Source organism: Mangifera indica, chromosome 2 (assembly GCF_011075055.1).
Source record: "Mangifera indica cultivar Alphonso chromosome 2, CATAS_Mindica_2.1, whole genome shotgun sequence".
NCBI lineage: Eukaryota > Viridiplantae > Streptophyta > Magnoliopsida > Sapindales > Anacardiaceae > Mangifera > Mangifera indica.
The window spans coordinates 18850069-18862313 of NC_058138.1; the positions used below are offsets into that span (position 1 = coordinate 18850069).

Below are 12245 nucleotides of genomic sequence, written 5' to 3' on the forward strand. Positions count from 1 at the left end.
CATGGACTGACCTGGTCCTGCCCGATACTTTTTATAAAATAAATTTTTTCTTTTTTTTTTCTGGGCGGCATAAACAAAAGGTAGCAGAAGCAGAAAATTTACTTTTGCTGCATTGCGGAAGAAGGGCAGCCCCTGCATAATTTTTTTAAATTTTATTTATTTTTTTAAATAAATCTATTTTATTTTTCTTTATTTTCACTTTTATTTATAAATCTTTTAATCACTCAATTTCAATTATTTCATTATATTTTCAATCTCATTAACTCTCTTTAAAAAAATATCTAAATTCGTAAATAATAATTCTTTATATTTACAATTTTATTTTTATTTTAATTTTATCATTACAAAATATTATAAAATATCTAAATTCACAAATAATAATTATTTATCTTTGAAGAATTCAAAGATTTAAATATAGAAGATAAATAGATAAATATTATATAGTAGATATATTTTATTTATGTTTTGTAATTTATACAGTATGTAAATTAATTTATTTGTAGTATGTTATCAATTTATAATATTTTTCATTATATACTCACGGTATTCCTCCGTCACAAGTGAAAGATTATAAATAAAATATTCGAGATACTGTTATCGGTTTTAATAATTGAAAAAAATTTATGTTAAAAAATTTTAATTAAAAATTGATTAAATGGGCCAGGTCGGCCCGATTAAAGCCCAACCCAATTAAGACCCGTTATTGTATGAGTCGGGCCTTGGACCTTTATATTTCAATGGGTCAACCCGGCCTGAAGCTCTATTACTGTTTGGGCTCGGCCCATTAGCCCAATGGGCCACCCATTGACATCTCTAATTCCAAGTATATAAACAAAACACATTTTTTGAATTTTCTTTGGTGGCATTACATTTTGTAATAATTGTTAGTGAACACATTATAAAAAAAAAAAAAAAAGTAAACAACCCAGCAATGAACATAGGCTTTACTCAAATAGCTGAACCACTTAAAAATTTCTTCCTTTTTACTATGTTATTATTTTATCTAATTATACAAATACTAACATCGGAGTTAATATAATTGGCAAAATATTATAACTTTCAAATAAAAAACTTAGATTGAGTATTTGTTGTACTTATAAAATTTTAAAAAAATTACATTTTTTTTTTTTTTTTTTGATATTGAGATATCTCTAAATCAAAATATTTAATAGATATGTTTGATATTGAAGTTCGTTCTCCTTATTTATTAATTTTTCACGATAAAATAGGTTTTCTAATTTTTGTTCAACTTAAGAGGAATAATTCAGGATTTTAATTTGAGAAAGTCGTAATATATTTTTGTGTTCAACTACAAAAGTTTTTAATGTTTGTATATCATTCATCTAAATGCCTTGTACTTGTATATTATAAATTTTACAATTATTTATTAAATGTTTTGTCACATCTATTATAATTTTTAAACTATATTTTATTACAATATTAAAAATATACTAATGGAAACTTTATTTAGAAAACTGTAAATATTAACTAGAAAATTTTATCAAAATTTTAAAATTTTCTCTTAGTAAAAAATTTATCTACTTGGCATAATTAATTATTTTATAAAATACACTAACTAATCTAATATAATCTTAACCATTAGGCATTCAATCCAAATACTGTAAAATTAATTCAAGATCAAATTTGTATATCCAAAATATAATCTAATTAAATTGATGATGATTTAAAACCCGACGATTAAATTTCCACCACACAATTTACCCTCAACCTTTTCTCTCTCGACTATCGTAAACAGTAATGTAAAATGATACATTGAACATGAATCAAGTCAACCTATCATAATTGGATGAAACCCACCGTAAAATGATATATTTTGTTTTTAATGGTTGAAAATCGAGTTAGAGGTTATAATTGAAAGAGTCTTTTTTGCTGTATTTGGTAATTTTAATAGGGGATACAATTATAATGTTTAAAAAGATAAACTATGAAGGGTTAACAGCGACATTAAAATACCAAAAAAGACATACAATGATAATTATGTCATTTGACAAAATATAAGGAGTTTGAAAAAAAGAAAATTTTAATTAATAGATTAATAATAAATAAAAAAAGTAAGAATCAAGCAAAATATTCTTTTATTAATTTCTATAACATACCTAAAATTTATGAAGGAGGAGCACATGGGCTTTTGTTGAATTTATATCATGAACTGTCTAAGCCTGGTTCATAGGTTCAGCGAATAAATTAGTCTTTGATTTACTAATTTCACAATTCTTCTTTTTATCAGTCCCAAATTTCTGAATTAATGGCATCAAATGTATTCAGGAATCGACAAAGAACAATTAAGAAATTGCCTTAAACTCATGATATTCTAAAATTGACCATTTTTCAATTCTGAACTTGAGCTCTCAGCCATTGCGAAGAGCATAAAGAAAAATAATGGAATACCATTTAGCTAACCCATTTGTCTTTTTATCATCTTCTTCTTCTTGGCAACCAAATGGAGCTTCAAATTCCGAGGTTAAATTTTTGTAGTTTACACCAAGAAAAAGAAAAAAAAAAGGCAATTCCCATTTCATCAGGAGCCTTCTTGTTTTGTTGGTCACCTAAAATTAGTGCACTGCAAATATTGTCTACATGAGCTCTGGCCATCTTCTCCTCACCTGGATATATCACATTGTGGAGTGTAGCCTAATTGTTCCATCTCCCAGCTTAGCTTTGAAGCAACTCTCTCATGGCGTGGAAAATATTCCTAAATAAATGGAAATAAAAACCAGGAGATTGATGAAGTCTGTCTAAAAATTTTGATAAACTAGAGAAAAATTGAGATTAAGTATAAATATTACCTCCATTTTCTTCATTAAATCTTTTGCATTAGGAGCTGATACAATGATATGGCGAGCACTGGGACTAATGAAGCCTTCCTCCACTGCTTTATCAATAAATGACAACAATGAATTGTAGTAGCCATCCACATTCAGCAATCCCACCTTCAAAATCATCAAACAAATCAGAATTTAATCAAATTGGGATCATTTCTTTTTTAAAAGTTTGGATTAAGTTTAGTCTCTGCTTTACCGGTTTGTCATGGATGCCCAGCTGAGCCCAAGTTATGACTTCAAGCAGCTCTTCAAGAGTTCCATAGCCACCTTCAAATACATAATGAGAAAGTTTTTAGGGTTTGGGTTTTGTGGACAGGCCCATCTGGGTCAACTTTGGGCCCAGTGGGTTCCCTCCCAAAAGCTAATAAAAGTTTGTAGGCATCAGAATCATATGCAGGCAACCGTGGTTGGGTAAAGCGTTGACAAATCGGTTTTTATTTAATTTCTTGTACTGGGGAAGCATGGTATTTAATTTTATGTGCAGAGGGAAGTTAAGGCCCACCAGAAGCCCAGAGGCAGTCTGATGGTCATGATAGTAAAAGTCAGGGATAAGGTGTTTTGGAGTATCAATAAAATTATGTATACCTATTTTTGATACATAATTTATATACATAGATAAAGTATTATCATATGATTAGATATTTTTTTATCATATGATGACATGTTTTAAAATCATCTAATTACATGATAATACATCACTGTATACATAAATTATGTACCAAAAATAGATATACATAGTATTGCTCTTTGAAGTATTGCCCATTATATCAGAGTTTTACTTGGATAATGTGATCAGTTAAATTTTGAAATAATAGTTTAGTTCATATAAATTTTACTTGTTACAAGGGAAAAAAAAATAGTGTTGGTCTCTAAATTATATTTATGTGTCTCCTCTTCCCTCTTAAAATTTCTCAATAAATTTCTAAATTTTGTGAAAGACATAAACAAATGGATTCACAATAAAGATAGACATTTCACTTTATGAAAACTCAAAAAAGCCTGGCTGGTTGATGCTCTAATGCCTAAACAGTAGTCAACTTAGTTGACTTTGGAAAGAAAAGCATAACTCAAAAATCTATCTTTTCTTTTTCAGGTAAAATGGGTGGTGAAAATTCTCATTCTTCTTCCAACAATTACCCATTACCAAACTGGGGTTACTTTACCATTAATTTAGCTTATGAAAAATAATATACCTAACTCTTTGAAAACTTATAACAAATACCAACCAGGTAAAGCGATAAAAGCATCAGATTGTCTAGCCATTTCGGCCTTTCTTTGGTGCATATCCGCCACTTGCTTCACTTCCCCAACTGTTTCTCCAGTTATCTAGAATATATATAATTCAAGTAAATACAATTTAAAATACAAATACATGCCTAAAAGAGTAGACACCAACTTTTGAGAGAGAGAGAGAGAGAGAGAGAGAGAGAAGAAAAGCAATGATGAGTGCAGCAGAGGTGGTGGGCTCAACAGGTCAACTATAGGAAGGGAAGATGAGTAAAACTCTTAACAAAGATAAATAAGTAATGCCTTAGACTGTTAAAAAAAAAAAATCTATACATTAAAAAAATATGAATTTAAATTTGTTTAGATGATGTTTTAAAATTAAATTTTTAACTTAATGAATGCTATAGATGTGAGGCCGGTGAGCATAAGATAATCTTGTTATTAAGGTTGATGAAAGATAGAGAGAAAAGAAGAAAAACCCTGTAAAATAGGACATATCAAAAGAATCTTGTCAGAGGTACATAAAACCTATTAGACAGGGACAAAATGCTGAAGACCCAGATGGGTGAATGGAGTGATGGCAAGTTGTTCATTCATCAGAGATTTCAAATTTGTGAAAACTAAACAAAATCTCAGAACCAATCAATCAATGAAGTCCCACTCGGAAACTGCATGAATACGAAAGAGACAAGGATGAAATCTATGCTTGAAGATAACAAAGGTGAGGTAGAAATTCATGCAGAGTAGCTACCACAACATAGAAAGAAAAATATCCTATTTAAAAGAGAAGAATAAAAAGAAGTAGATAAAGAATATTGATCTCTCTCTCTTTCTCTAGCCAGTCCTTTAGTCATTTTCAATTTTGACTTGTAACAATAAGATTCCTTAAAGCTCATATTATTGTAGAAGAACACATACCTCTCGTGGCATAAGTGTCTTGGGAATAACTCTGCAGACAGCAACATGATGAGGATTAGTTAAAAGTTGCAGATCAATTGAATTTTAACCATTCTAAGAAATCAAAAACAACCCAAGAATGAGCTAAACTTAGTTCAGAATTAATACATTTGTTTGTTGATTTGAATACTTTTGAAGCAAAAAAGAGGAATGTGGTTTACCCAATGACATGGCGCCCACCATCATAAACAGCTTGAGAAATCAAACCCATTAGGCCAATACTTCCTCCTCCATAAACCAGGTCAATGTTTCTTGCAACCTTTAGGGAAAAAGAATAGTATGTATGAGACAATTGACTTTGGCAAATAAAGTAAGCTAAAAATGAACTCTTTGATTGTACCCCTCAAAGTACATTCAAATCTCTCTTTGAAAGATCGACACACAGAGAATTTGTCAATGTCAAATTTGTATGAAATTGCTGTTCATGTAAGTCCATTAAATCAACTTCTGTTAGATCTAAAGGCGAATAACAAAATGAAATTGAAGACTCAATCAAAAGTTGAAAGTCTTGAATGAGATGAGATGACGGAGGAGAGACAGAGCTATAGCAGAGGAACAGAATTTGATGGAGAGAAACATAAAGCATGTTTTCTGAAAACACTTCTTAAATCAATTAAAAAATAAAAAACCAGGAACATTAAAGGTGGGAAAGGAAGAAAACATAAGAGCACACAAAAGAAAAAGGAAAAAGACAGAGCAGAAACAGAGAGGGGCGCCATTACCAGTTCTTTGCCAAGCTCGATGGCAGCATCTTTATAACTGCTTTTCTTTCCAGGACTACTCCCACAAAACACACAAATTCTATTGAATTTTGATTCTTTCATTTCCATCTCCATCTCTATCTCTTTCAAGCAAAGCTAAATTACTCTGTTTCTCTGTGTGTTCAAAGTCACCCACCAGACCAGAGTTTAAGATAAATCTGAGAGTGGCTTCATGCGGTGTGCTTATATAGTGGTAGCGCCGGCGTAAGTTAGCACGATCAAATTAAAACCCATGATTTAAAGTAGGAAATAAAATTAAAAATTGAAAATTAAAATGGAATATTTGTCACCAAGGAAAAATAGAACGACAAAAATTGGGGGTTTTATGTAATTAAATAAATTTTCAAACACCCTATATAAATCTTAAATTATCTTGTTCTTGAAATTGTGAATGATTTGATAGAACTTGGGTTGAGGGTTTTGTTTGAATAACATTAAAATTACCTTCCATTTGGTTTTTTTTTTTTTTTTTTTGGGTTGATATTTTATAGAAAAAAGGTTGTATAGAGTAATATTTACATTGAGGGTAATAATTAAGATGACCAAATTAAGGGAGTGAAAAAAAATTGACCGATTATAACATTATATGAAGTGATTAACACATTAGGTTGGATGAAATTATCTCATATATAAACATGTTTTAGAATTATTTTTAACTTTTGAAATTTAACATAGTGAATTTGTATACCCATTTGTCCCATGTATGGGATTTTCAGCGATATTTATGACTTTTTTTTTGTTGATTAATAACATTAAAATAGAAAAAAGTTCAATAAATTACCAATTTTTGTCATTTATTACTTAAAATGTCGATATTCTGAAAAATATCAAATTGACTTACTATTTCTTGCGTAATGTACCAAAGCTCTACTAAATTTATACTTTTTTAACTTCAAAAACTTTTCTCAAACATGTTTTAAAAAAATTATTTTGTTCATCGTTTAATGTGAATCATATTTTTGTCATCACATTACAACTCCGGGGTCATAACTTGTGCTTTAAAATAGTGTACAAATGATAAATTCTTTGTACCAATTGGATTTTCAAACTTTCTTTTTCGACCGAAAGCTACATTCTACACCAAATGTTCACTCATTTTCATAATATTTATACATTATCAAATATTATTACAAAAAAGTTGCACAAAACTTACAACAAAACATGTTAAAAAACTATTATGTGAAAAATATTAATTATCCCCAAATATAGAAAATATCAATTACCCTTTAAATTGAAAAATATCAATAAATTCTCGTTACACATATACTAAATAAAACGTGTGTACCATACAAATTTTATTTTGCCGCGTAACTAATGATATGTCCAAATTTAATATCCCTACATGTAAAAAATATTATTTCCCCTAGTTATGCGGATTAGAAATAACTATGACATGATAAGGGTATTTTGTAAATGATGAATTATTATACGATTGAGTATTATTTTATTATTAATTTTAAATTATCTAATTATACGATAACATATAATTTAAATACTCAATTAAATGTAAATAGCTATATTAAATGTACAAAAAAATAAATAGATAAGATGAGATGAAACTTATTAAGAAGAGAGTTGAGAATTGTGAGGAATTAACGAAGAAAATTCTCATGAATAGAATCAATTTATGCTTGACTATAACATAGGACAAGTACACTATTATCTTGATTATAGCTTGTTTCGATTAACCTTTTAATCAAAGTAATATTATATATCTCAATTTTGAATACATAAATAAGTATATATTTATATGTGTCATCATATAAATAAATATTATTTTATTTTTAATTCAAAATTATCTAATTACATGATGACACATATAAAATATATACTTATTTATGTATTTAAAATAGATACACATAATAGACTATAAGGTTGTTGCTTACATATTAAGAAGATGCTTTCATATTCTTAACGTGATAGTTCTCTTCGATCTTAAGCAATTTTTAGCTTCCAATTTGTTTTAAGAACTCAACACATTCGGGGTAAGTTATTAATGAATTTCAATATCAAAAATTTCATATTTGGCTATATTTGCATTTAAAATGCATAAATTCGGCTATATTAGTTACTAAAAAAAGTCGAATGGCTATATTCCAGCTGCTTTTTTATAAGATGATAAATTTTCATCATTTAAGTTTAAAAAATTTATTTTTTCGTATGTTATTTACTTTCCTTAGTAAATACTATTATCTAAAAGGACAAAAAACTTTTATTTTATATCAATGTTTATATTTTTCTCTTATTCTCTCTCTTTTCTCATCCAAAACCTTCCCCCCTCCCTTTTTTTCAATTATATTTTCCTCTTCCCCCCTCTTCATCCCTTCTCGTCAATCATTGTTGATCATCTCTCCTTTTTTTTCCTATACTTATTCTTTCCATGTTTGACTCAATTTGTTTCCCAATTGATGTTGATCATCCCTTTGTATTTTTGCATTATACTGTTTTTTTTTGCAACAATGAACCCCATCCGAGTCAAACTATCTATTCAGAACCAAACCAATTACACTGAACATATTAAACTCCAAGTTCAATAATAGATCTTATTGAACTAAGTAAATTAAAAGTTTGATTTTGAAATATTATTAGTAAAAACTTGAATTCATACTTTTTTAAACATATAGTTTTTTTTTTTGGTCATATTTGACTTAATTGGTTTTCAATTGTTGATAGTTGTCGTGTCTCCCTTTTCTCATTGTGCGTGTCTCATCTCCCCTGCATAACTCTTTCATCTTTAGCTATGATGAGCTCCCTTCCACCCAGTGCCAATTCAATTGCTCCTAACTCTGGTTAGTGATTAATTTTTTTAAGGATCTAACTAATAATTTTTTAATTTAGTTAGGGTTTTGATTTGTTAAGGGGTAGTTAGAGTTTTGATATTTCTTAGAGTATTAAGTGATCAGTTTTAAAATTGGTAAGTACTTATGTGTAATTTGATATTTTTATTAAGTATTAATGATAGTTGTGTAATTTCAATAAAAAGGCAAGTTAACCATCCTTTGGAAAACCAAACAAAATTTACTAATGAAAGTGAATGGTAGGCAAAAATTTTGAATTTTCAAATTTAGAAAGTGAAAAATCGTTAGTTCATCAAAGTTTGTGTGGCAAACAGTGTTTTGGCCATTAAAAACCAAAATAAAAAAGAAAAATAAATGCTCGATGCGTTCATTACCAGGGAGCTTGACCCAAATTAGATAGTTCCCAGGTAGAGTCTCTATCTAATTTTAAACTTCTAATTCCACAACAATTAATGACAAATTATTGTGAAAGTTCTGAAGATGCCACATTTAATGTAAAACACCTACGTTTAATCTATCTATTTGACTTTTATAAAAGTGGTGGTCATCCCAATCCTACAAAAGATGATATCAAATTAATGTTTTCTTTTTTTAATAATATATAAGGAAAAAATTGAATCGAATACCTGTAAAATTACAGTGTTTCACAATATTGTAATTTGAAATTTTGTGGTTTTTAAGCTCTTTCCAATTGATATCATCTCGCAAATCTATCTAATAATCCGATTATTCTAAAACCTTTGGGTTTATATATACGAAAAATAATTTTTTTTTCTTTCTTTCGTTTGAGAAAACCAATTTAATCACAATGAAGATATTGTATACGTGCAAAATTCATTGTACTAAAATTATGAATTGTTGTTTTCTTCTTTTAACCGGCGGCAGCATATGGAGAAATCATCGTTACTAATTCATATGAACATAAGCTTAGCTTACGCTATGCCCCATCGCCCATCTCAGTTGTACCCTCACCAACCTTCCTCACTAGACAAACTTGATGTATGAATATGAAACATTTTTCCTTTTCAATACAAAAAACTAACACTTTCTCCATATTTTCACTCCCTGCTGTACCAAACCCTCCTGTCTCTAACCCCACTTCGCTTCACTCTTATATTGTCTTCTTCTTCGAAGAATTAAAAAAGGAAGAAAAACCATATCATTTTCTTAAGTTTCCTCTCTTGTTGTGGATTATCATTTAAATTTTATTTTCACCCGTCCATGCATGTTTTTAACTAGATTTTTTGGGCACTTTCTGTTTGTTTTGATTAAAGATATGCGTCATTGTTTTATCTTTTACATTTAGATCCCTTTTTGGCTAGACTTGATTACTTGTAAACCTTGGTGCAAACATCCCAAAGCATGCAAATACGATTGTTATAAACGTTCTGATCAAAACATGTTGTTTTTAAGGTTAAATTTTCTCCTAAAATTAAAACAAAACCATTCTCCAGCATTCACAAGAACCAGTAAAAAAATGGTGAAGTTAGCGTCCTAGACGAGATCCATTTGGAATTTTCCCGTTCTTGTATATGGAAATTCACGTGCGTGCGCTTTCTACAGTTACACATTTGATTTTTCTGCTCGACCTGTCAAATTCATATTGGCTATATATATATAACACTTACATCACTATGAGTTAAATTTTACTCATGTCAAGAAATTGAGACGAATAGTTTAGATTAGTCTGAGTTTGACAAAAAATAAAGTAACTATATTGAATCATTAAATTCCACAATCTAATGATTTCAGAATTACATAAAATTAAACACATATGTAAATGGGTTATCAAATGACAAGGAAACACGATGTTAATGGTTTTTTAAATTATCGGTTGATCTCTCAGGTTAGAAATGAAGTACGATTAACAAATACTAAATTTATAATTAATCTCCATTATCTCTCTCATCTCCTTTTAAGATACATTTAACAATAAGGTTTGTTGATGATTTGGCCCGTGGCGGCGTCTTAAATTAATTAACCATATGCAAAAGCAAGTGTGCAGTGCAGGAAATTATCTAGAAGTACCTATCCTCACCTCCTTTGTAATTAATTTATTTAATCACAATACTTGAAACACGTTATTGGAAGATTAACAGTTATAAATATCACTTCCATCTTATGACCTAATCACTGCATTAATCATGCTATTATCTAGATGATCTATATGTTTTCATTACCATTGAAAATAATTATAATATTTTATTATAGCTAATACTATAGTCCCACGAGGCAGGTCATGTAACACATGTGTAGTGTGTACACTGCCACTTATCCTCTGCAATAAGTAATTCTCTCTTCTATTTATCTTTTGTTTTATGCATTCAAACCAATCTCAGAAGCAAAGAAATTCAAAAAGAATCCTTAGAAAATGTGTTCGATCTACCAATAAAAACTAGAAAAAGAAAAAATCTCTGTGTTTTTATTTGTTAGTACAAATTTTTTAGAGAGTAAGGGATATGAAAATGTGTGGGGGAGGATTGTTGTATCTTTTTGTTGCAGTTTCTGTGTATGATGTTTTTGAGTCCCTGCAACATCCAACCTTATCTTTGATTACCTTCTCTTCCCAATGCATCCCATAACTTTGCAGATTTATCTTATGATAAATATATTAATTAATAACATTAATTCATTTGTCACAATATGCTGAATAATATTACTATTAGCTGGAGATATGTTTGCACAAAGCTATGTACTGTCGCTAGTTTGGCTGGTTAGCCATATTTTTAGATTCTTTTGAGTTTATTTCATTGGTTACATAAAATTTGTGAAAGGAATTACATATATAAAGTGAAAAAGATAAACCTCTTTTTCTCTATTTACGAATACTTTAAGAAAAAGGTTAACTCGAAAAAAGCATTAAAAAGGAGTATTTCGTTCATCCAAAAGATTATCACGTTAATTTGCCTTTTCATTTTGTAGATAATGAAAGATGATTAGATTTTAATTATCCTAATTAATAGCTGCATGATAATAAAATGTGGACACCATTGCTTGGCTGACACGTGCACAATGCAACTTCCAGTAAATATCATGTTGTTGAGCAGCCATGGATTGACACATGCACAAAACCGTGGCCAATTTGGCTTCTTCAATTATGGCAATTTGGGTCTCTTTCGGTACAAAGGTTAGTGCACTGCACCAAGTTTCAGCGTGAGGAATATTATTGCAAGTATTGGAGTTGGAATTATTATGCATGAACAACCCACCCATGTGTGAGAAAGACCTTTTAATGTGCCTCGTCTAAAATGGAATAAGCAACAAAAAATTTGTGCCTCTTTTAGTACTAGATTTGTCCAATGCTTGGAGGAGAGACAAGTATCGACACTATAAATTCTTATCAGCTTTCGTTTTCATAGAGAAAATGGTTGCCACTTGTTTTCTCTATAGCCATGTGAAGACAAAATTTTATATATATATATATATGAGAAATTGTGGTGCTTGTTTAGATTTTAAACAGAGATTTTTATTGGGAAAAAAAGGCAATTGATTTAATTAGTAACTTAAATTTCAAATAATTAGGTTATTATCAGTGTGATGAATGCATTAATTGATTGCAATTAAATTTACAGTTTCTCTAGGAAGCACATGCATAATGCATAACAAGGCGTGCGAAGAAAATAGTCAAATGGCCAGCCGAGGAAAAGAAAAAGGAAGTT

General features: G+C 29.4%; 1 protein-coding gene across 1 annotated transcript; it reads right to left on the bottom strand.

The window, feature by feature from the left end:
• Nucleotides 1–2303: 2303 nt before the first annotated feature.
• On the bottom strand, nt 2304–5955 carry LOC123205705 (cytokinin riboside 5'-monophosphate phosphoribohydrolase LOG1-like). The gene is made up of 7 exons (XM_044622728.1): nt 5750–5955; nt 5189–5286; nt 4989–5019; nt 4070–4169; nt 3040–3110; nt 2808–2951; nt 2304–2713 (listed from the first exon to the last, which is right to left on the bottom strand). Exons 1-7 carry the CDS (start codon nt 5861–5863, stop codon nt 2621–2623), a joined length of 651 nt encoding a protein of 216 aa, XP_044478663.1. The 5' UTR covers nt 5864–5955; the 3' UTR covers nt 2304–2620.
• Between the last annotated feature and the right edge of the window lie 6290 nt (nt 5956–12245).

Excerpts from the sequence above, each read along its gene's own strand:
- LOC123205705 (XM_044622728.1), bottom strand. The coding sequence starts at position 5,863 with ATGGAGATGGAAATGAAAGAATCAAAATTCAATAGAATTTGTGTGTTT. Across the intron at positions 4,170-4,988 it reads AGACACTTATGCCACGAGAG|ATAACTGGAGAAACAGTTGG; the intron begins GTATGTGTTCTT and ends TATATATTCTAG. Across the intron at positions 3,111-4,069 it reads TGCTTTTATCGCTTTACCTG|GTGGCTATGGAACTCTTGAA; the intron begins GTTGGTATTTGT and ends ATGTATTTGAAG.